Raw genomic sequence first — 25942 nt, 5'->3', positions numbered from 1 at the left:
TTCTCAGAGTGCATATGAAATCACTGCAACAGTCACTCACTCATCACAACAGAGCACAAGAACAGCACAATACCTGATAAACATCCCCATGTCGTTTCTGAAAAACACAAGAGGACAGTAGTTATTAGTTATCATCTGATTTTGCTAATACTGTCAAAAACACAGGGTTTACATATAAACACAGTTAATTATGTATAAAGTGAAAGTAAACAGACAAGAGAGAAAAGGTGCATGCATCTCTTAAAGGGACAGCACTAAACATACTGCCGCTTGTCATTAATGGGATAGTTCAGCCAATAATTACAATTCTTTCATTATTTACTCAGTCACGTTTTACCAAACCTGTATTAATTTGTATTTATTCTTGTGGTGAACACAAAATAATATATTTCTAAGAACGTGGGTAAGCAAACAGATGCTGGTCCCCACTGACTTTTATTGTAGGAAAAATATATATATATTAAAGTCACTGGGGACCAGCAACTGTTTAGTTTCCCACATTCTTCAAAATAACTTATTATGTTCAACAGAAGAAGAAATTAATTCAGGTTTAAAACAATTTAAGAGTGAGTTAATACTGACACAATTGTCATTTTTGGGTGATAATCGGTATCAATAAAATTTAATATAAAATTTAATTTAAAATTCCCTACTCATCACAATAGAGCACAAGAACAACACAATACCTGATAAACATCCCCATCTCGTATCTGAAAAACACAAGAGAACAGAAAATGTGAGAAGTGACATTTGTCAGAAGACTCTTGCTCAAGTCTGTGGTGTTTGTCCTTCGGCATTAGTCAACACTGATTGCTTTCTGTTCCTCTTTTTCATCTCATTCCTTCATTCTGTCTTTTAACTTAATTATGAGGACATTTTCAGAGACGATAAGATTAATCTGAAAAAGAGGTAATAAACATCAACAAAGCATGTTTATCTGACTGACTAAAGAGGTTTTAATGTGTGTTTGTGGGTTGTGTTTATTTCTGAGGGCCTTATAAATACAGTGAACATTTTCAAATAGTTATGTTCTTATGTGTGTCTGTTTAATTATCTATGGTTTAAATTTGTCATCAGAAACTGAGCTAAATCTGACTGCACCTCCTATCCAGACATTGGAGTTTGAGTTAATCAGCTGAAACTAGTTGTATATTAAATACAATATAAATATAAATGTTCTTATAATGTTCTCTCAAAGTTATGAAGAAACAGTAATGTTAATAAAATGTTCATTTATAGTTTTCTGGTCTTTAATGTTCTCAAAAAGCTATTTACACAGAATTCATGGAATGTTTTGCCCTGAAACATTTTAATTGAATTTACACATTTGTTTGAATGTTTTTTCAGAGTAACATTCAAAAGTTTAAAAAAGTTCTATAATGTTTGTTAAAATAATAAAATAGATTGTTCCTTTGATTTTGATATAACAAAGTTTTTTTTTAAACTGATCTTTTCGAACATTCAGAGAAGTAATGTTTTCAATACTTGATAGTAATGTTACAAAAAAGGTTTTTAGAACATATTTCAGTTGGTGTGTGTTAACAGGAACTAAATCTGACAAAACCTACTTTTGAAACATCCGCATTTCCAAAAGAGGCATTAAATGAGACTAGATGATAAAGTTTGTCAAGACAAACTTGAGGTTGGCTTGAGAAAGCCTAGCCTGACAGTTTAAAGCAGTTGTAAAAGCCTGAGGTTTGGGAACCCCTGATTTGGTTCATTACTCACCTGAGGAGGACAACAGCAGGTTTTACAGGCAAATCCTGACAGACAGATGGAGATGATAAACTGAAGCACGGCCAGTAACATCAATATGCCTCTGATTCCCGTATAAAGAGTCTGAGAGAGAAATATCAACATTAACACGAATGAAAGTAACTAAATAAATTATAATTACTACTCACACTAGTACACTGAATGCTCAAAAGTCCAGAATCGACCATCCTTGAAGTTTATATGGTAGTGTAATATATTTAATAAAGTCATATACACCTAGGATGGATTGAGGTTAAGTAAATCATGGGGCAAAAAAAAATGTGTACTGACCACACAGTGATCTTATAGTAATTACTAAATAAATGTGAATACAAAAGAAGGTGACATACCAAATACATGTTCACTAATTGATTACAGTTGCTGCAGTAAGTGGATGGGAGTATGAAATCCAGTGAAATGAAAACTATGGCGATGCCTGCAGTTAAAGTACTGAAAATGTTCATCCCAAGTGAAGCATTCATCTGTAGGCAGAAAGAAAACAACAACAACATGAAACCAATCAACATTCAAACATTGTGTTAACATGTTACTTTAGAAAAGTATCTGGAATGTGGTTTAAAAAGTACACTACTTGATATAAATAAACAAAATGTACAAATAATCATGGTCCAAGCTCCAGTGGCTGTGTACGTACCAAACACAAACCAGACGGTGAATTAATGTTATTTTCTGCAGCAATGCAGAGTGAGCCTGCAGTAATGTACTGAGGAGAGAAAAAGACAAAAACTGAGATTTGAGTTGGAATATGTAGCTTGTATTATAAAAGACAGAATACTTAGGGCCCTATCATTCACCTGGCACAATGCAACGCAAGGCGCAGCGCAAGTGTGTTTGCTAGTTTCAGTTCGGCACCATTCGCATTTTCTCATCCAGCACCACGTCGTTTAATTAACAAATGCATTTGCACTCATTTTTACACCCATGGGGCGTGCTGGTCTAAAAAAGAGGTGTGATCTGGCAAATTATTGTATATATAAATATTGTGACACGTGTCCCAAGCTCTCTTTAGCGTCGCCTCATGGGCTGTGCGGCCACACAGATGAACACAGAAGGGAGAGATGTCTCCAAAGACTCAGCTAACCACAACCTCTTTTATCACCGCCAGCACCCACCACGAACGGAGCTCACGGACCCACACAGCACAGTGCAGAGAGAGAGAGAGATTTTGTTTTATGTAAATACACCTTTATTTAGAACAATAATGTGTTCACAATAATATTAAACACTCACAAAACAAGAACAGCTATAGTATTAATGCTAAAATGAGAAACCTTTTAAAAAGCAAGCATTAAATCATCATCATCATCTATTGTGCAAAGGACCTCATTTATCCCCCAAATATACATTAGAGAGTCTACACAATTAACCATTTTATAATAGACATGCTCTATTTTAAGCCTTTGAAGATCATCAACACATCCAGAGAACCCTGTCCTGACAACTTATTCTTTCTGGATATCCATATAGCAAGTTTGGCTGTACCAGACAAAATATTGAGTAAAGTCAGCTGACTTTTCCTTTTTTCTGTATACCTTGGACCATATATAAACATTTCATAAGAGAAGGCTTCACCAATTTCAGTGAACCATTGGGATAAAAATGAAAACAAATCGTTTAGCTCAGCACAACCTGAAGCATGGTTGCCAGGGTGGCGGTTTTCCCGCACAATTGGGCTATTTTAGAAAAGGAGTTGCGGGAAAAAATACGGAGTTGCGGGTTGCGGTTTTTTGGGCTACATTTATAATGTACCGTGGCCGCAAAAAAATAAATAATAATAATTGTGGTCAAAGATAAAAGTGAACCTTTTATAAGTGAGTGTTTTTCCTGGGAATGAACACTTGGCAACAAACGCTGCTTCTCGCGAGTAGGCGCGCACGCCACATGTGCTTTGACATCACAAATCAAGCATCATCATCACGTCACTCACATCATGAGAGCGTTGTAGTCAGAAGCGTCAGTTAGGTTGTCTGTGGATGAACAAGCAGCATTCTTAAATATCAGGTAAATGGGGAAAGTATGGAAAGAAGTATCGCAAAGAATGGGAGACAGAGAAAGGATTAAAGGAGTGGATTCGAAGTGTTCCAAATGATGATAGAAAAGCGTTCTGCAAATATTGCAAATGTGAAGTAAGAGCTCACCACAGTGATCTGGTAGCTCATGCTGCGACTGAAAAACATAAAAAAATGCAGCTCCTTTCTCAAATGCCAGAACATTATTTGACACAGGCAGTTCCTTTCTAAGAAATAATTCACCTGTGAAAGAGGCGGAGTTGAAGCTGGCTGCCCTTGTTGCTTGTCACTCAAGCACTTTAACTGTTGACCACTTAGGAAGTATGGTGGAAGAAATTTTGTACTTCTGACTAGGGTCAGAAAAAATCAGAGAGGATGTGTTCTTATTTGACCTTTATTGTATGAGTTTGTGTATAAATAAAAATAAAAAATAAACATTGTGTGATATTAAGAATTTGGATAAGACAAGAGGCAAATACTTTAAACTTAAACTTATATAAATTTATTTTAAGGCCCTTTGTGGGAATTCAGCCGTTGTCTAATCTGATTGGACACTGAAAAATTGGGCTAGTTTTTATTCCATTTGGGCGGGTTTTGAGTTGTTATTGGGCTGGAAATATTTCTGGAACCTGGCAACCCTGACCTGAAGGGACAGCCCACCCCTACAGAAGGATCAATGTGCACCATGTATCTGTTTGTGGCTATCGCCCCATGAATGATCCTCCACTGAAGGTCTCCCGTTCTTTTATCAATGGGGAGTTTGTATAAGGACCGCCAGCAGGGGGAGGAAAGAACTCCAAAAAAATCAGTCCATTTACTTGAAGCAAGTCCATGCAAGCGACCAGCATTGGATGCTTTCACACAGGAGATATAGAGGGCTTTCTTCCCCACTTCTTCAAAAACTCCAAGCCGAGGGGTTTCAAAAGACAAAAAGACAGTTCTCATCATCTTGCCATTTTCCCACCGCAATATTCACATTCAGAGAAGGGAAAACAATAAGGGATTCCTTTCTCTATTGATCAGTTGCTATAGAGTCATTTGTAAAAACCTTATGGTCCGCCTGAAAAGACTTTAAATGGTGAACACCTTCCATGCTTCCAGAATGGACTTATAGAAAACAGTCAAATTCACACAGTCCTCATTCTGGAGCTCCATTAAAAACAGATGTTTGTCCAAACTCATACCTCTGACCCTCCTGAGAAGAGCAGAAGCTGTCTTAATCCATGAAGCATCCGTGTGATACAACAGTCTCTGAGCTGCTTGCAACCGGAAAGCCATGATTCTGGATCTGATGTCGATCAATCACCTCCCTCTTGAACTGGAAGGTAAAACGCAGCAGCACAAATCCAGTGTTGCCCAGACCAAAAAAAAATTCACAAGTTGCCTTTGAATCTCCACAATAAGTCCAACAGGTGGCTGTAACACAGTTATTTTATGCCACAGGGTAGAAGCAACAAAATTATTGGTCACTAAAATCCTCCCCCTACAGGACAACTGCGGTAGCAACCATTTCCATTTAGACATTGCTGCACACTTTCTCCACTAGCCCCTCCCAAATTTTCTTTACATAATCATTTGACCTCCCAAAAAATGCCCAATAATTTAAGTCCCTCTCTGCCCCACTTTAGGTATCCAGGTAACTTTGGGAGACTCTCAAACTCCCCTTTACCAGCCCAAAAAGTTTAACTTTTTGCCCAGTTCACTTTAGCTGATGAAGCTTTCTCATAAAGACTCAGATAGACAGTTAATATCTTCAGCATTGTTCACAAAAACTGTAATATCATCAGCATAGGCAGAGAGAGACATTCTTGAATCTAAAGATAGACCAGGCACATTAAAACCTGACAGTCTTTCTCCAAGTCTAAAAACCAGCGGCTCAAACTGTATAGTTGGCCAGACAATTGACAGCCTTGCCTAATACCCCTTAAAATAGGAATTGGCCGACTCAACGTGCCCCCTATCTTAACCATGCATGATTCACCATTATATAATAATGGAATCAAATTAAAAAAAATAAAATAAAACCTTCAATACATTAAAAAGGTAATTGTGATCCACACGATCACAAGCCTATTTTATATTCTGTTGTAAGAAGGGCAAGAGGACGCCAGTTCTTTAAAAGGGCTAAATCCCCCTTCTTTGGTAACAGTGATAAGACCGCATATTGACAAGAAGTTGATAAAACACCTTCTCTAATAGATTCACATAAAACCTCAAAATAATCGTGTCCGATGAAGTCCCAAAAACTTTTATAAAAGTCTGCTGGCAGTCCATCTAATCCAGGGGATCGTCCTGAATTAAGTTGTCGCACAGCAGCAGTAACTTCCTCAAATGTTATGCGAGTATCCAGGACAGTTTTAGAGCCAGTGTCCAGCTGAGGAAGACCCTGAAGAAGTTGTGTCATACAGTCACTATTTTCACAGTTCTCTACAGCATTAAGGCTTGAATAAAAGTCCACAGCATGGTTTCTCATTTCTATAGTCTTAGACGTCATCCTCCCATCAGGGAGTTTCAGACATGGCTTTTATTTGTGTTGAGCTGCCTTATATTCCAGGTTGAAGAAGAAAGAAGTTGGGGCATCCATTTCTGCTAATGACATGAAACGGGACCTTATCAAGGCTCAATTAAATTTTTTCATTTAAGACTAGACTAAGCGCTCTCTTTTTTGTTTGCAAATCATTGTACAATATAGAATTGTGTGCATTAACCAACTGCAATTCCATTAAATTAATTTGCTTTTCAAGTGTTTCAATCACATTCTTTATTCTACTACTACAGTTGGATCAATATAGGATCATATTTACTAATTTACTAAGTCTGCTTCTATGATATCTCATTCTCAACAAGCTCAATTGTTTCTCTTAACACTTTAGTAGATTTGGCAGTATACTGCAGGCAAAACATTTTTATATTAACTTTTCCTATATCTCACCACTGTCTTAAATTCTCAAAACTACTTTTTTTCATTTTCCACTGTTGCCAAAAAATTTCAAAAAATCTACAAAACTCTTTATCTTGAAGCAACCTAATGTTAAAATGCCAAAAAGAGGACTTGTTTGAACTATTAGACTTACTTATTACAACCGACACCAGATTGTGGTCTGTAAAACCCATTGGATTAAAAAAGCAATAAATAATCGGACTACTCGTCTGTTTAGACACATAAATTCTATCAAGACGAGCAGCAGTCACCCTATTATTGTTAACCTTCACCCATGTATATTGCCTCACATCAGGGTGTTTAATCCTCCATATGTCCAAAAGATCAGCCTCCCTTATTAACTTGGATAAACATGATGATGACTGAATATGCGGTTCTTCTGTATTTCGATCAAGTGTGAATATTTCTGTACAGTTCCAATCCTCCCCTACTATAACATTCCCATCATTAAAACATTTTTTAAACACACTACTTAACACACCAAAAAACAATAATCTTTCGAAACCTACATTTGGTGAATACACATTGATGAAATAATAAATTTACCCATCTATGTCAGCTTTAACTACCAAGAGACGACCATTTATTGGTTCTTCTGTACTCAAAACAGTGACGCTTAATTCAGGTGAAAAAAAATTCCTACTCCTGCGCTCAAATTCGTTTTATGACTTAAAAAATACTGCCCTTTCCACCACAATCCCCAATCGATTTCATTTCATACATCACTATGTGTTTCTTGAAGATAAATAACATGCAATTTTCTCTGCTCTATTATTTCAGATACTAATGCACATTTGTGCATATACCTCCCCTCATTTTTATTAAGAGAAACTACTCTTAAAACTTCCATGTGCTATTTTAAGAGGGAAAAAAGAAAAACAGAGAAAAAGACCATTGCAAAAAGAGACACCACATGATGCATGAAATTGGTCAGCTAAGTCAAACCTTTTAACGTTCTCCTTTTTTCTACTTTTCTATACTTTCTAATTGCCGTTATATGTTTCTTTAAACGAGACCTTTTCTTTTCACTTAAGATATCAAATCCCACATTCTTTTGATGTATTGAAACAGACTTCACAAACTTCCCAATATCTGAAAAAAAATCTATCACATTGACTTGCTTTCCAAACGTATCATCTAGAAAAGCATGCATAGATACAGTCTCATCTGACTGGGTTTCATCCATGCCAATAGGGATGGGACGATACACTTAAACTCACGATACGATGCACCTCTATATGCCAGGGTCACGATACGTCACGATACGATATCAAAAAAAGAAGAAAAAAAAGAAGAAAATATTACTGTATAATAACAACTTATTTATTTTTGTTTCAGCTGCACACAGGGAAACACAAGGCCTAACTGGCCAAACACAAACAAGAACACTCCCTTAGTGCTGCTCTAATCCTAGGTTAAGTTATCTCAGGACTGGTTCTTCTTCAAAAAAACTAACATATCAACATGTTCTGGTGTAATCAGTGATCTTTGAGAGCTCTGCTCTGCTGCCTGTGCTGCCTCAACCACGACCCTGGCCTGCTCTGCTGCTGCCCCTGATGTTGAAGCACTGGCCCTAGTGGTTCTTTCATCTATGTCACTGGTCTGAAAAAAAATAAAATCAAACTAGCTCAAACATTTCTGTCCAGAAAAAACCCTGGATTGGTTATATAACGTTGGACAGAATGTTGATCCGGCCATCGCGTATATTCAGCACACATAAGGTAAACGTTTTGCAAACGTGTTTTAGATAAATAAAAACTGGTCGACGAATCGATGCGCATATTTTGCGTCGCGTTGTCCCAGCACTATTTTTCACATATTCGGGCATAGACGGACTCGCGTTGTTCATCATTCAGATGGGACAGGCTTCGGAATCGTGGGCCAAGCACAGTGCACTCCTGCAGCATGTCATTACAGTCCCCAGAGTACTGGTCCGAGATGTCGAGTAGAATGACGCTTTTCATGTTGGCAAATGTTCTGTGTGTCATTTTCCGTCCTGAATTTTGACCTCATTTGACTCCATGGTCGGCTGTTTGGGGGCAAGGCAGCTGGTGCTAATGCTAATATTTGTTTGTTCGCTGCAGTGTTGTTGTTGCAACATGCGCTGTCTTGACGTGACGACATACCGAACCGTTCCCCGGATATAATTTTTTTTTTTCATTTAGTTTTTTTACCCTGATTTATCAGCAGATGGTACTGCCAGCCTCATGCAGCAAATCATGCAGCAGGGCCATCTATCTTTATTTCACGGTCCATTTTTTTCGACCTCGAAGCGTTTCGTCACGTTTTGTATCGCGATATTTTGTCAAACGATATTTCGTCCCATCCCTACATGCCACCCTCATTACATTCTTTATTGCATGTCAACTCTGTGTGCTGCTGTTTCTCCACCACACACTCTGCACTACAAAATCTAGACTGAATACCGCTAGTATTCGGTACAGCGTGTGAAACATGGACATCAACGTTTTCAGCATTAAGTGAATCAGCGATTTCTCCGTTCACATCATCATTCGAAATATTTCTGAATTCAGAAATTGGCACTGTTGTTGTTTCTACTTCATTACTTATTTGAGTGTTTTCGGTAGCAGATACATTAACTTCCGAAACTCTTACCTCAGGAGGACCCTCAATCTCATCCCGAAGTTCTTGAGTAACGTTAGGCACGATAACAGGAATAACATCAGTCCCTGCTCTCGAAAGACCGCCTTCAATTCCACGTTCTTTATATGGGCAAACGTGCTGTTTAGGACCAAAAACGCCGCATACAAAGCATCTCATACTACCGGTTGTTGCGTAAACCATAAATGTCTTCCCTTCATGTTTAACCTGAAAAGATATATCCAATGTTCGCTCTGAGGAATCCAAAACCATGTTTACTTGTCTCCTGAACGACATCACATGTTTTACAGCTTGGTGTTTACATCCCAGAGAGATCGTTTTAAACGGACTAACAATTTTTCCGAAACGAAATAACTCGCGCTCCAATACTTCATTAGTTATGAATGGAGGCACATTTGAAATCGTAATTTTAGAAGAAGCCGTGTAGAGTGGAATGACTTGGACTAAATCATCATTAACAATAAGGCCACTTTCAATTATTTGATTCACAAGATGCTACCGCCTCTCCTGTCGCAACAAGCACATCCTCAACCATTATCCCATCAGCGGGTACACACCTGAATCCATTGCATAAGGATAACGCCTCAACCTGCGACGCCATCCCCCCGCATAAACACTCACTTCGACAACAATAATTAAAAAAGACTTACCAAAACATGCAGAAACAAAATGAAAAAGCATAAAGAGAAGGAAAAAAAACACTGCTCAGTCTTCTCCCCTCCACCACTCTCACACGTGCAAATTCCCAGAATGCCCAGAGAGAGAGAGAGAGAGACAGAGAGGGAGAGGGAGAGAGGGAGAATTGAATTTGAAAAATAACTTTAATTCACAATCATCTTAATACACACAACATTAACAAGCTGACAACAGGAAAAAAACAAATTACGGAAAAAAAAAATTAAATCATCTTCAAAAATGGTACACAAAACTCCCTTGCAACACCAAATCTTCTCAAAAGTAAACAGATCATTCATATTTTTATAAAACTTATAATCAATAAGCACTCTTGATTTTACCAATGTTAAAAAAGTGTCAATGATGTTTTGCCCATGTTTCTGTTCAATTTTATCCCTTCTAGTAATATATATTTCCATTTTTGCATACCCAATTATAAAATTCAGTAACTGACAAATTTACTTATTTTTTTTTAACTATATTTAAAACCCAAAATAAACACAGTTTCCGTAAACAATTCATTAAAACCACAAAAACATTTTTCTAAAAAAAACAAATAAAGGTATTAATCTAGCACATTGTACGAATGCATGAAAAATTGTTTCTCTTTGTAAACAGAAGGGACAATCATCATTAACTTCCACATTTAAAATCTAAACAAAAGAATTAACAGCTAAAATTCCATGAAGAATTCTCCATTGCAAATCCCCAACCTTTTTTGATAATGCCGGTTTATTTAATACTCTCCATTCTGGTTTTTCATTTTCCTTTAAGCAAAAAAAAAAGACCTCCACGGTGTATCTGTTTTTCCTGCCAAATGATTCTTATTAAACAGGCTCCATACAGTATTTTTCCTCTAGTAGATATTACGTCCAACCACTGGGAGTCCCAAGTTTTAAAAGGAAAACCATTAAAACCATCCAACTTTGGTGAGATCATCAAACAAGGGAAAAAATCACTTTCATCAGGAATGGACACTCCAGAAAAATAATCTTTCAACATTAAAACCTCTTCTGTTGTGAGGGTAGACTGTAGACTTTAACTTAGCTAAAAAAAAATTGCAACTAATCGAACAGATCTAGTGCCTAAAAAATCAGCTACTTTTACAGCATTGTCCAATTTCTCTCCAGCTATGTCCAGCAAATGTCTTAAAATAATCACTTTTGATTCTTTAAGCTTAAAACCACAATTATTGTCATTCACATCAAGCTTTGTAAGACAATGTGGGCCATTACCCTCCAGCTGACATCTGATGCACCGTTTATAAGTCTCTGCAGAAACTGCAAATGAAAAGCAGCAGTTCTGCTCTGTAAATGAATCAGCCCTTGTCCTCCTTCTTCTTTCGGTAGATAAAGAACACTCTGCCGAATCCAGTGTAGTTTATCCCAGAAAAAGTCTACAATAATCGCCTGTATTTTCATTAGAAGTTGAGGAGGAGGATCAACACACGCCAACTTATACCACAGTGAAGACGCGACCAGGTTGTTGATCACAAGAATGCGTCCTCTATATGACATTTTAGGGAGCAGCCACTTCCATTTTTCCAAACGTCCTTTGATTTTTTCAACAACTCCATCCCAAATCTTTTGTTGAGTCGTGTCATCACCTAAAAAAACTCCCAAATATTTTAAACCACCTTCACCCCAGACCAAACCTTCTGGTATTTTTGGTTTACCATTTTTCCATTTACCAACCAAAAGTGTTTTACATTTCTTCCAATTTACTTTTGCCGAAGATACAAGAGTAAAATCATTAATTCGATTAAATAAACTTTGCACATCTTTTGGTCCACTTACAAACACCATTACATCGTCGGCATAAGCAGATAAACATATATTTTTTCTACAGTTAGGCAAATGTAATCCATCAATTTTTTCCCTTATTTTTTGTAATAAAGGTTCAATGGCCAAGGCATACAACATTCCTATTACGCCCTGCGCCTAAGGGTAGTAGAAAACTCTAAATAGGGCGTAATAAGACTGGGTTGTGGTGATGGAATCCCAAGAACAAGTCACTCCGGTCGATAATCAAACAGGTACAAGATGTTAATCAGTATAAGTTATTAGATTTATTAAAAGTTAACAAGTGAAACAAAGAATCTCTCCAGGGTGTCCCAAAGGCCAAAATAACAAACAAAACAAATCTAGAAAGGAAAAGAGTAATAACGAACCTCAAATAATAAAAGTAAAATACATCTTACTTCCCTAACTTCCTAACACAAAACAGAACCCAAACAAGATAGCCAAAACAAATCGGCAGGACACCCCTTTGCTCCACGTTCTTAACACACAAGGTTGAAAAGGCAAGAACGTGATCACTAGCATTTACTTCACACTCGAAAGTGACAAATTTGATCATCGGCCGGAGAAGGGATCCAGGAGCTCTCAACCCAACCGCGTCCGAACCAATAATGAGCTCCTTTTTAAAGTCCACGCCTTGTCTCCACCACCAATGGCGATCGTACATCCAATCAGTAGGCATCCTATCAGAAACCAGATAGAGTAAGAGGGAGGAGAAAGTACACACACACACAGCAAGAAAATCAGGTCGTAACAATTCCAGATAGAGAGCACCCTTGTCTTACACCTCTTTTAACCTGAAATGGAGCACATAAACCGCCATTAATCTTCAATACACTTTCAATTTCACTATAGAGTACCTGGACCATCATAATAAAATCTTTTTTAAAACCAAACGCTGCTAAAGTTTTCCACAAATAGGGGTGCTCAACCCTATCAAAAGCTTTCTCTTGGTCCAGTGAAATCATTCCAAAATCCAAATCCAGCAATTTTGACACCTCGAAAGCATCCCGAACTAAAGAGATGTTATCAACAATGGATCTGTGTGGAATACAGTAAGACTTGTCTGGATGTATTACTTGCCTTATTACTTCGGCCAATCTGTTTGCCAAAGCCTTAGAGAGCAGTTTATAATCACAACAAAGAAGTGATACAGGGTGCCAGTTCTTTATGTCTGTCAAGTCTCCTTTCTTTGGTATTAGCATTATCACTGCTCTCCTGCAGCTCAACGGCAACATACCTTTTGCCAGGCTATCACTCAGCACCTGTAACAAATCCGCTCCCATCTCTGCCCAGAAAGTCAATTGGAAGGCCGTCAATCCCAGGAGCTTTTCCCGACTCCATGTCATGAAGGGCCTTATATAACTCTCCCAGACTTAGCCCGCCTGAAAGAGCCACATTACCTTCTTCTGACATCTTTGGTAGGGAATTAAAAAAATTACTGTCCTCATCACCTACTATTACATACTCACTTCTATACCAATCTTTGTAAAAATCAACTGCTCTCTTTCGAATATCACTAGGGTTCAACAAAAATTGACCCTCTTCTGATCGCAAGGCTTTAACCAATCTCTTCTGCCCATTTTTTTTCTCTAAACAGAAAATTTTTTTTGACGGTGTATCCATATGATTTATATTTTGTGTTTTATATCTTGTGTTCTGTATTCCAGCAGATCCACTAACTGAGCTTTCTTTTTAAAAAATAGTTCCCAATGATTACTTGTCCCAGTTGATTCAGCTATTTTTTGACACTCACTTAATTCATTTTCCAAAGTTTCCAGAGATCTTTTAAACTCTATATTGACGTTGCGAGTGTATTGTTGACAAAACTGTCTAATTTTAACTTTACCAATGTCCCACCACTGTTGTATTGATCTAAAATTAGTCTTTGATTTTTTATAATTCTGCCAAAAATATTTAAAAGAATCTCTAAAAAAAACTATCATTCAATAAAGAAATATTGAAATGCCAATAGGCGCTGCTAGGTTTGAATGAATTTAAAATAAAATTACATTGTACCATACTATGATCAGAAAAACCTATTGGGATTATAGAGCAATTCTTGAAAATATTAAACTGATGTGTAAAACCATACAACCTATCTAATCTGGCAAGGGAAACCATGTTTTCCCTCACATGAACCCATGTATATTGTCTTATATTTCCGCTTAATTGTCTCCAAATATCACATAGATCAAACTTCGTAATGAAATGAATAAGACGTTTCTGAGACAACAAATGGGGTTCTACGTGGTTCCTATCCATCATATTTTCTGTGCAATTAAAATCTCCCCCCAAAAACAAATATTCCTCTTCCGAGCAATTTTGTAAAGTAGTACCCAATAGGTCTAAGAACAACAATCTTTCCATAGGAACTGTTGGAGCATAAATACAGATTATAATTAAAATATAACTTTCATAGACAGCTCTGATTTTTATTAGTCTTCCTTTCACAACTTCATCAATAACGTAAGAAATTGGATTAAAACTCTTAGAAAAAATTACTGCAACTCCTGCACTTATCGAAGTGTTATGGCTTAAAACAGTCAGCCCTTCAAATTATTTTTCCCAATCTGCCGCATTTCCTCCCGTCACTATGTGTTTCTTGTAACAATAAAATATCAAGATTCTTCTGTTTCATTAATTCATTTATCATTCCTCTTTTCTTAATGTCTCTAGCACCATTTACATTCAGGGTTGCTAGACGAACTTCACTCATGACAGAGAGGAGAAAAAAAAAAAAAAAAAAAAAAACCACACTCATTAATGTGGAACATGAGCTTAACTTATTCAACATCATTCTTGAGTTTCTCTACATTCCTCACCAATTTTTTTAAACGATAAACTTCTTTATTTGTGAAGCAACCTTCAGCCATTAAATTCCTCGTTTTCTCCACAAACTGTGTTACATTAGGGAAATACTCTTGTACACACACCCCTCTCTTCGTTGACTTAAGGAATAATTTTATCTCTTCAGCATCATAGCTACGAACAGAGAAATCACTCAGAGACAACGCCACACTAGAATCTGATGATTCACCTTCACTTTCTGTTTCATTATCATCGCTACCAAATAAGTCAGCTTTCTTCACAACTTTCTTATTTTGAGACTTATCACTCATTTTTCTTTTTTGAGGTGTTTTTGTTCCTGTCTCCATCTCCACTTCCACACAATCAATTCCACTCTTAGCCTGATTAACATCAGTCCCAGTAGTACCACCTTCTCTTTCTTTTTCAGGACGTTTTGATTGTTTTACATCAGATATCATATCAACTTTGTCTTTATTTTCTGAATCTATACCAGTCACATCAACAGATTTTATTCCAGCTAACTTCTTGGAAATCACCATTTCAGTCTCCCTATTGTGGTCACCTTGCACCTCTGAGCTCAGTGAAACTATACCAGCTTCTCTACTCGTGCTTGGATTGGAGACCATGTCTCCTTTCTCAGTGACTTTCTTTTCTGAGCAGTTACGAATTAGGTGACCCGTTTTTCCACAAGAAAAGCACCTGGTTTTAGCAGTTGTTACAAAAATGATGTAATCAAATTCATCAGCCTTAAAACTAAGTTTAAGATCCAATTCCTCATCATCCTGAATTATCATGTATGCAAATCTCCTGAACGACACAATATGTTTCAAAAGGGGAGAATCCATGCTAATCTGGATTTTTTTAATTGGGGATACCAATTTTCCATATCGTGATAAAGCTTCTTGTGGCGGGAAGTTAATTGGGCAAACTGTAACTCAGCTGACTACGCCACCCTGTTAACAGGGAACATTATTGTAAATCACCTACTAAAAGCACACAGGAATGTGGTTTCCAAAGACAGAGGCAAGAGACGTGGATACCAAAAATACAAAATGTTTATTTCAACAATAAATATGAATATTAATCTTAAAAAAGTCACTATGGACGGAAGTAGAGGAGGCATACAAAACAAAAGGAAACCGAGGCTTACCTAAGGCAGGTAGGCTAGCTTAATGAGTATGTACCAACTGTTTCCTTACAGACTCTTCTCTTTAACAGTGAACGATGCACGTTCCTTACCTTGGTCAGGTCATCTACAGGCGCAATGGTGTACACTACACCACCCTCCTTGGGTGCCCTTGTCACTTGATAGACCACTGGGCTCCACAGGTCCTGGATTTTATGGCGGCCCCTCACCCCATAATCACGGAGGTACACCAGTTGACCCTCCACCAGTGGTTCATCTCGGATGTGCTGATCATGATTGGCCTTGCGCCTATCAGCCATGACCTGCAACCGTTCCCGTGCACCTGCAAAGGCCACCTGGAGCCTCGTTTGATGTTCCAAGACCCAGTCATTCATACTACCCTCTCTTAGCTGTAGTTCTCTCCCCAACAAAAAATCTATGGGCAATCGTGGCTCCTGACCAAACATCAAGAAGTTGGGCGATTCCCCTGTGGTCTGATGAGGGGTGCTATTATAACTGAACACTACCTGGGGAAGACACGCTACCCAGTCTCGTTTCCTGGACACTGGCAGAGTATGCAACAGATTGTGTAACGTGCGGTTAAAGCGTTCACACTGGCCGTTGCCAGCCGGGTGATAAGGGGTAGTACGAGACTTCACCACACCATAAAGCTCACATAACTGACGTATCAACAAAGACTCAAAATTTCGTCCCTGATCCGAGTGGAGACGGCCCGGAACACCGAACCTGTAAAACCATTCGGTCACCAGGGTTTGTGCCACAGTCTCCGCTCGCTGATCCCTCGTTGGAACAGCAAGGGTATACTTGCTGAAAACATCAGTCATCACCAAAACATTTTCGGTGCCAGAGCTTGTGGGTTCTAACACTGTGAAGTCCACTGCCAAGATGTCATTTGGCCTAGATGACATTAACCGCCCCATAAAAGTCTGAGCCAATAGCTGGGTGTCCTTGGCTGCCTGGCACCGGTCACACTCTTGACACCAGCTTGCCACATCCGAGGACAAACCCGGCCAATAACACCTCTGTTGCACTAACTCCATGGTACGCTCTCTGCCCTGGTGTCCATGTTGTTGATGCAACTGTCTTAACACCTCTGGTCTCAAGGCAGCAGGCAAAACCAATTGCAACATCTCTTCCTTACCATTAGGGCAGTAAACCCGACGATACAGCATACCATCTAACTCCCTCAACCGATCCCACTGGCGGAGCAAGGTTAAGGCCGCCTTAGTCATTTGGCGCCGCTCATCAGGCCCTGGGCGATTTCCTTGTCTCCAAAATCGCAGCACTTCCCAAATAACTGGGTCCGCTGCCTGCAAAGAACGCAACTCACCAGCAGAATAACCAGGCAGTGTAGAGACCATACACTGGGTCACTATGCCCACAGAATCTACCCCAGTTAATGACCGCAAAGACTCAGGAATTACAGTGCCTGGGGTCAAACCATCCAACCCACCAGGTTCCAGAAGATCCCTCCGTGACAGCGCATCAGCATTCCGATTACTCTTACCAGATCGATACTTGATCTCGAAATCGAAAGCCGCCAGCTGAGAAGCCCAACGCTGCTCAGTCGCCCCCAACTTTGCAGAGATCAGATGGCTAAGGGGATTATTATCCGTGAATACCACACACTTGTTACCCAACAAATATTCACGGAATTTCTCCGTCATGGCCCACTTGAGCGCAACAAACTCCAACTTCATAGAGCTATAATTTGACATGTTGCGCTCAGTGGGCCTTAAACTACGGCTGGCATATGCCACTGGTCTTACCTTACCTTCAGTTTTCTAGGAAAGGACTGCCCCTAAACCTTGATAACTAGCGTCCACCTCCAAAATAAAAGGTTTAGAGAAATCCGCATACGCGAGTACTGGGGCGGTAGTTAGTTTCTCCTTTAACCCCTCAAAGCTCACCTGACAGTTTTCACTCCAGGCACTAACAAAACTCCTACCTTTCTGCTTACCCTTTACACCAGCAAATTCCCCCACCAGTTTATGCAGCGGGGCAGCCAACTTGGCAAACCCTTCCACAAACCGCCGATAGTAGCTGGAAAAACCCAGAAAGGATCTCAACTCTGCAATGCTAGAGGGACGAGGCCACTGGGCCACAGCCTCGATCTTACTAGGGTCGGTTGCCACACCCCTGGAAGAGATAACATGACCCAAATATTTCACCTCTTGCTGAAGGAAGGCACACTTCTCTAGCCTAGCCTTTAACCCTTCCCGTTCTAGGCGGCTTAACACAACCTCTAACCTCTCCAAGTGTTGAGTGATCGAGGTGGAGAACACCACAATATCGTCTATATATAAAAGTAAGGACTGACACCGTTGGTCCCCAAATACCCTCTCCATATGTCGCTGGAAGGTAGAGGGGGCATTGCACAACCCAAAGGGCATACGATTCCATTCAAACAGGCCAAATGGGGTGCAAAAAGCGGTCTTCGGCTTATCCCCCTCTGTGACAGGGACCTGGTTATAACCACTAGCTAAATCCATAGTGGAAAACCAACAGGCCCCTGTCAACGCATCCAGCGACTCCTCAATCCGAGGCAAAGGAAATGCATCCTTTCTAGTCTTGGCGTTTAACTGGCGGTAGTCAACGCATAAGCGTAGACTACCATCCTTTTTTTTTACCAAGACGATTGGGGAGGCATATGGGCTGCAACTTTCCCTAATTACCTGAGACTCCAACAGCTGATTGATGTGGGCTCGAACAACCTCATACTCAGAGGGAGGCACCCGGCGATGTCGCTGACGCACAGGGATGTCATCTAAGAGTGGGATGTCATGAGATATAAGACTTGTACATCCCAAATCACCGTCATGTTCAGAAAATACCGTCTGATATTTTGTAAGTAAGGCCCTCACCTTTCCCTGTTCCAGTTCTGGTAATGCAGTCAGGTCTACTTTTGCAATCTGCTCTAAAACGGGGGCACTAACTGCTAGAGTGGCTTGAGAGTACACATTTGCTGTAGTGGATCTAACTTCAGTGACACCTGCTGGCAAACTAACAACATTCACTCTAACCAGGGTACCCAATACTCTGCGTGGATAAAGGAGGACATCAAACGTGCCTATGTTGACCACTGGCACATAAACTGAGCCTCCAATCACTCGCACCAAGGCGGGGGATGCCAACAACCCTTCAGGTAACCCAGACTCAATGGGCTCGAACAGTACTGTACTACCTACCAACTGTTCTGCACAGGTTGCTGCAACCAACTTAATAGTACCACCTGTGACACGACATGCCCGAGGACCGCGCACCCTTACCTTAGTCATACACTCAACGAGAGATTGTTCGCTACCTTGATGGCAGTGTTGTAAGGCTTGAAAAACTGAAAGTGGCGCACTAGAAACCGGAGGAAAATCAAACAAAGAGGGGCCATGCTGTCCAAAGAGCTCCTGGTAGCATCGCCCAAGTACATTCATCCCCAACACACCAGGGACTTGAGAGCACAAGCCACCAGGAGGATCCCTGACCACCAGCACCCCACATCGCGGAACTATCCTACCACAGAGCTCAATATCCAATTCCATATAACCGATATATGGGATTGAGAGCCCATTTGCAGCCCTTAGCTGCAACCAGGAACATGACTTCAAGCGCTCATGACCCCATGGCTCAAAGTGTTGAATAAAACAACTTTCCGTAATAGTTGATACCATTGAACCGGTGTCAATTAAACAAGGGACTAACACGCCACCAATTGAAACATTCAGATGCGGGCAAGGAGACATTAAATTTGGAACTGAACTAGATTTCTTACCGTCTGAGTCAGTCATTTTCCCAGCCGAGCTGTGACTCTTCAGCACGGCGGGAATTAGTTTTCCGACACATTAGCTTGCGACTGCACACCTCCACTGGCTTGATCAACACGAGAACGTAATGGTGACCGGGGCATGACACGTTCCCCCTCGCATTCCCGTGCAAAATGGCCTGGTTTTTGACAACGCCTACAGATAATGGGCCCACTACGAAAAGGCTGGGTACGAGGACGAGAATGGGGGCCTTGCAGACGGGCCATATTCTGGGTAAGCTGATTTAATTGCTCCTGTTGTAACTTTAACATTTCTCTAAGCTCCCCCATTTCAGACTTCTCAGACGAGCTACAACGGCCCTGGACTTCATACTGAAACCCGTGCGCCAAAGGGACAGAAAGGCTTCGACCCCTTGCTCCGCCCGGCATTCCCTCCCGCTCCCAACGAATAGCTTCGCCACGCACCTCCAAGAGTGTAGAATCGGGCTGTTGACGAACCAATTGTTTCAATTCACGGCGAAGAGAAGTGTCACAAACATATTCGACGAACTGGTCCCTTAATAAAATCTCTGCATTTGGCATGGCATTTGGGGACTTCTGCCTCACTTTCTCTAAGAGGCTCATTAAGGCCAATGAGAACTCCAGCAAGGTCTCGCCTTCCTGTTGCTTCCTGCTTCCTGCAGGGCAACATAAGACTGGGAGCATCCATATAGCTCTTGCAAAATGGAAAAAATTCTCTCTGGGTCTCCACGCTCAATAACAGGGCGATGTCTAACCTCTTCACGTGCGTTCCCTCCTAAATGATCAAATAGGAAAAATGCCTGGTCTGCCACTGACAAATGACGAGTTCTTATACAAGCTTTTGCTTCCTCGATCCACTCATTAATGCCAATACCCGATCTACCATCGAATATTGGACATTTTCTATCCCTTGGAATAAACACAAGGCGTTCGGTTAACGTGGCACTAGCACTAACTGTTTGATCAGTAGGTGGCACTACAGATTCTCGAGAGGGGCCAGCTATAGGACTAGATGGAGCAGCATGACTCTGCTCCTGACGCAATTTCTCATTATCCGCCCTTAATTGGGCAACAAGATCCCTTAATTCCTGCAATTCCGCTTCCATTTGTTTAAGGGAAACTTACCAAACAAAAAGCTATGGGAACCCACTGCTGGGACACTCCAAGTCAACTGAAATGACACTGCTGCTTTGTTCCACACACTCTAAACACACAAAAAAATTAAAAGAGAAAAAAAAACAAAAACACAATACAAGAAATCACCAACTAATCCATCCACAAATCACAGCTAAACATTTAGCCAAATAACAATAAGCATCCACGTCTCAGCCCAACAAAGAGAAACAACCCTGCCGACTACGCCAAAATGTGGCGGGAAGTTAATTGGGCAAACTGTAACTCAGCTGACTACGCCACCCTGTTAACAGGGAACATTATTGTAAATCAATCACCTACTAAAAGCACACAGGAATGTGGTTTCCAAAGACAGAGGCAAGAGACGTGGATACCAAAAATACAAAATGTTTATTTCAACAATAAATATGAATATTAATCTTAAAAAAGTCACTATGGACGGAAGTAGAGGAGGCATACAAAACAAAAGGAAACCGAGGCTTACCTAAGGCAGGTAGGCTAGCTTAATGAGTATGTGGCTACTATATTGCCAGAAGCATAACACCAAGTGCACAATTCGCATCACACACACACACACACACACACACACACACACGGTAAGGTCAAGCGTGAACACACTGCACTCTTTGACAGAGTCCCACCACCGCACACAAGGGCCAACTAGCAGTCTGCCTGAAGCCTCGGTTCCTATAACAAAAGACACAGTTAATCAAATTTAATTCTCAAAGAAAAATAAATCAAAGAAATAGAAATAATAACAACAATAATAAAATACTTAGCAGTTGAATGAAATACAATGAAAACAAATAAAGACTTAAACCAACCAAATCAAAACACCTGGGAAGTTGTAAAGAATTAACTCAGCTGGAGGTGAATACTCACCCCAGTTTCATGGCCAGGTGCCAATTAAATGAAAACAAACTAAACAAAAAAAATCAAACAAAGCAACAATCATAAATCAGGCACTTACATAACCAAAGTAAAAAAAAACAAAATGTAATATAACAATCAATAAGAATGAAATAAATAAATTCAAAAAAAGACAAACTGAAACAAATTACAACTTTCACAATCCAATAGGCAGAACGCAGAAAAGTTGATCAAATGGAGAGGACCAATACCCGCGCCAACTCACGCCTCTGCGTTAGATTGCAAAACAGACATGAACCAAACATAAACAAAGCAGCAGCATCAAAATACGTTGCCCCACAGGCTGCACTGAATGAATCCTCCTTAAAACTATTCCACCTAAAAAGGATTAAGTAGAGCATTGATTCGTCGCACCAAACACCTCAAATATCAACAGGGATGGCTACACATACCTTTTTATCGTAGCTATGATCACACGTCCAGCCGCACACGCAAACAGACATCAAACCGGCAAGAAGGGGTGGAAATGCAGCGGAAGTGCATTTAAAAGCAGTCGCCAAGCAACATGAGATGGTTATATGTCGGAAACTATGATTCGAAATAATGCTGGTTACCACAAGCGCACCACTGATTTGCATTCGCTAGCAAGCACATACCTGCAAGACAGGAAGCGTCTAAGTCAGGAAGGGGCGGGCCTCGAGCAATGACGCACAAGAGGTGAGCTAACACGGTGCATTAAAAGTCCCCTTTTATATAACCGTGAATGTGTATGATTGGACAACTGATGAAACAAATTTAAAGAGGAGACACCCAAGTTCGTCCCACTACATCTGTTATTATTTCGTCACTGAGAAAGGGGGGAACATTAGATAAGGTGACCCTCTTAGAAGGTAGTGAAAGGGGAAGAACAGGAACAAACTCGCCACTAATTACAATCCCACGCTCAACTACTTCATTCACCTTTTCAACATTACTAAGAAAAATCACCGTAGCGTTATTCATTCTCGATGCGGATAGAATACAACCATGTCCTACAACTTCGCCGATCGCTAAACAAATGTCCTCTACACTCGCCGCCAACGCCACTTTGACCGCATTGCGTCGCGTGAGTGTAGACAAAACCTGTGTAGCTGGGCTCGTCATGCTTCTTCCAGTAAAGACCGGTAGCACGCGGCCCAAACCACACCAAAAAAACAACCACAAAATAACAAACAAACAGAGAAAAAAAGGCGGAAAAAGCAAAGATTTTTAGACACAAAAATCCACTTCACTCACCACGCTCGCAATACACCACTCAAGCGCTCAAACACCCACACATTTATTCACGCAAACCGCTCTCCTCCGCGCACCCACACCCTCGTGCAACAGTCACACCGGAAAGTGAGACAGACAGACAGACAGAGAGAGAGAGAGAGAGAGAGGGAGAGAGAGAGAGACAGAGAGAGACAGAGAGGAGAGACCAATGAGAAGTGGTTTGATGAAGAGTGTTAAAGAATTAGAATGACACAACGAAATCTTTCAAATCAAAAACACAGACACCCTGACAATGAAGAACTCCGCCATCAGTATCACGAAAAGCCCTTAGACTGTACAAACAAACTCTAAAAGCAAAAAAGGAAGAGCATACAGAACAATTATTTCAAGCAATGGAGGAATCAATAAATACCAATAACTTTTGGATCAGCTGGAACACTCTCTATAGAGCACAAAAAGAAGAATTGGCCATTCAAAACGGGAACATATGGAGGACACACTTTGAAAATCTGTACAAAACAACTGAAACAAATCCTGCTCGAAATGAATTAAAAACCAAATTAGAAATCCTGAAAGAAAAGATTAAACACAATCAGAACCCCATGGACTTTCCAATCACAGTAAATGAGTTTACAAATTGGACATGTCCGTTATCATCCTTCAGCAAATGCATCTGTTTCTGTTGACCCATTTTGTGCTCCAAGTTAAAAAAAATAAGTAGTAGGAGCATCGATGTCTTTTACAGTCAGAAACCGGCTTCTTATGAGAGCTCCTTTAACTCTTTCATTCAGGATTGAGCTCAGTTGATTTTTTTTTTTCAGTCCATAATCCCTTTAGATTATCATCATCATTGTCTGTCATTTTTTTCTCAATGTCCAAAATCTCAGTTTCCAGCCACTCCAAAGTTTTTTTTAAGTGAAAAGAAGAATGAGATGTGTATTTTTGGCAGAAATCTCTTATATGCACTTTCCCAACTTCCCACCATTGTGTAATACTTTCAAAAAACAATTTTCTGTTTTCCAGGTCTCCCAAAACAATTTAAAAGCTTATCTTCTATAAGTTATATCTATAAGTTTAGTGTTAAAATGCCAATAACAACTCTTATGTGTATTTTATTTCTAACGTGAAAGCAACAGTTATTAATTTATGATCAGAAATAGCATTAGGAATAATATTTGTATTAACAACACTATTCCTCATATTTTGAGATATATAAAAACGATCCAGATGGGCAGCAGAAATATTTCCATGACAAACTTTCACCCATGTATATTGCTTTAAAAAGGGGTTATGTTCTCTCCATACATCTGAGAACTTTAACTTTTTTATAACACCAGCTAAATTAGCAGCTGACATTGCATGGGGCTCTTCTCCATATAGTGTAAAATCAATAGTACAGTTCCAGTCTCCTCCAAAAACAATAAAAATATTATTGTTTTGTTCTTTTATTAGATTTTCTAACTTAGTAAAAAATTTTATTCGTTCCACTCCAATATTAGGAGCATAGATATTCACGAACAAAAACTTAAAACTACCAATTTCAGCCTTTACTATTAAGCACCTTCCAGGCTCCATTTCAGTTTTAGATAAAGCTTTAGCCTTAATAGTTGGGGGAAAAAGAACAGCTACACCAGCACTTAAGTTAGTGCCATGGCTCAAAACATACTCTCCTTTCCACCGTAAACCCCAATCAACTTCATTATCATGTGTACTATGGGTCTCTTGTAGGAAAGTAATACTCAACTCCTTCAAATGTATTATTTCTGATAAAAACCCATTTTTCCTCCCATCTCTCATCCCATTAATATTGAGAGATCCCACCCGCAAGATTTCCATGAGAAGAAAGAGGGGGGGGGGAAGGAAAGAAAAAAGACAATACTTAAATACATCATAAATGTTTAGTATTTCCCCTCGTTATTCTTCCACTTCTCCTATTTTGTCTGATAGTAGTTATTTGTTTTTTCAGATGAAATCTTTTTTGTTGTGAGAGTTCTTCATAACTACTCACTTTTCTTGCCTTCATCACGGATTTGACAAACTTTTCAATGTCAGGGAAATAATTACCAACATCGACCCCTGCTTTTCCTTTGGTCTTATCTAGGAAAGCATTGATCTCTTGAACAGTGTACAGATCTTTCCCGATGCAGTGTCCGAGGTCGCTCCCGATGCCTTGACCGAGGCGGTGCCCGAGATCGTTCCAGAGACAGTGCCCGAAGCCAAGGCACCTCAGGTCTTCACAGACAGTCCAGAGTCTAGTCAGGTTCCGGTGGACTCTCCGGAGTCGGGTCAGGTTCCGGTGGACTCTCCGGAGTCGGGTCAGGTTCTGGTGGACTCTCCAGAGTCGGGTCAGGTTCCGGTAGACTCTCCGGAGTCGAGTCGGGTTCCGGCGAACCCTCCGGAGTCGAGTCGGGTGCCAGTGGACCCTCCGGAGTCGAGTCGGGTGTTTGTGGACCTTCCAGAGCCAGGGCCAGTCACCGATGACCCTCCAGAGCCAAGTCAAGTCACTGGGTGGTCTGCTGCTCCATTCTGGGGGACTCCTGTCTCAACCACGGGGGCGTGTTGGTCATCTGCTCCGCCCTGGGGGACTTTGACGTTGACCACGAGGACGTGGTGGTCGTCCGCTCCGCCCTGGGGGACTCTGGCGGTGACCACGTGGACGTGGTGGTCTTCCGCTCCGCCCTGGAGGGCTCTGGCCTTGACCACACGGCGGTGGTGGTCCTCTGCTCCGCCCTGGTGGGCACCTTTATGGTCTTCTGTTTTGTGTATTTGAGTTATGTTATGTTTCTGTCTGTTCCCCTTAGTTTGTCTGGCCCTCCTTCCCTCCCCCTGAACCTCCTCCGGTCCTCCTCCCTCCTGGTCCTGTTTGGGGTGTCTGAGGAGCATCTGGTAGCTGCTCCTTAGAGGGGGGGTTATGTCACAGTGTGTCTGGTCTGTGTATCACTGGGTGTCCACTAGAGGTCTCACTTCCCCTTATCGTCACTGTTCATTGTTTTCAGCTGTTTCCACTTTCATCATTTGTACATGTCTTTAAATACCTGGGTTTTTCTGTCCTTGTTACGGAGTCCTTGTTTAATGTCTATGCGTTTTACATGTCCGTCTACTCTTGCCCTTGTCTTGCTTTGCCTT

At 40.4% G+C, this 25942-nt stretch overlaps 1 protein-coding gene and 1 long non-coding RNA gene across 4 annotated transcripts in view; one reads left to right on the top strand and one right to left on the bottom strand.

Moving 5' to 3' along the window:
* Window positions 1-25942, bottom strand: part of LOC113073281 (membrane-spanning 4-domains subfamily A member 4A-like) — a 61443-nt gene that overhangs the window by 485 nt on the left and 35016 nt on the right. For all 3 annotated transcript variants that reach the window (XM_026246172.1, XM_026246174.1, XM_026246173.1), the window contains 5 exons: window positions 2411-2479; window positions 2106-2237; window positions 1729-1839; window positions 687-710; window positions 74-97 (listed from right to left, as the gene is read on the bottom strand). In XM_026246172.1, coding sequence (XP_026101957.1) covers window positions 74-97; window positions 687-710; window positions 1729-1839; window positions 2106-2237; window positions 2411-2479 — 360 coding nt within the window. The remainder of the gene's footprint in view (window positions 1-73; window positions 98-686; window positions 711-1728; window positions 1840-2105; window positions 2238-2410; window positions 2480-25942) is intronic.
* LOC113073282 (uncharacterized) lies at window positions 15690-21425 on the top strand. Its single transcript, XR_003280475.1, has 2 exons — window positions 15690-15792; window positions 21186-21425. It is a non-coding gene; the product is annotated as an uncharacterized LOC113073282 (long non-coding RNA).

Source organism: Carassius auratus, unplaced genomic scaffold, assembly GCF_003368295.1.
Source record: "Carassius auratus strain Wakin unplaced genomic scaffold, ASM336829v1 scaf_tig00011739, whole genome shotgun sequence".
Taxonomy (NCBI): Eukaryota; Metazoa; Chordata; class Actinopteri; order Cypriniformes; family Cyprinidae; genus Carassius; species Carassius auratus.
Note: the sequence above shows the minus strand (reverse complement) of the source record. Positions and strands in the feature narration are given on the sequence as shown.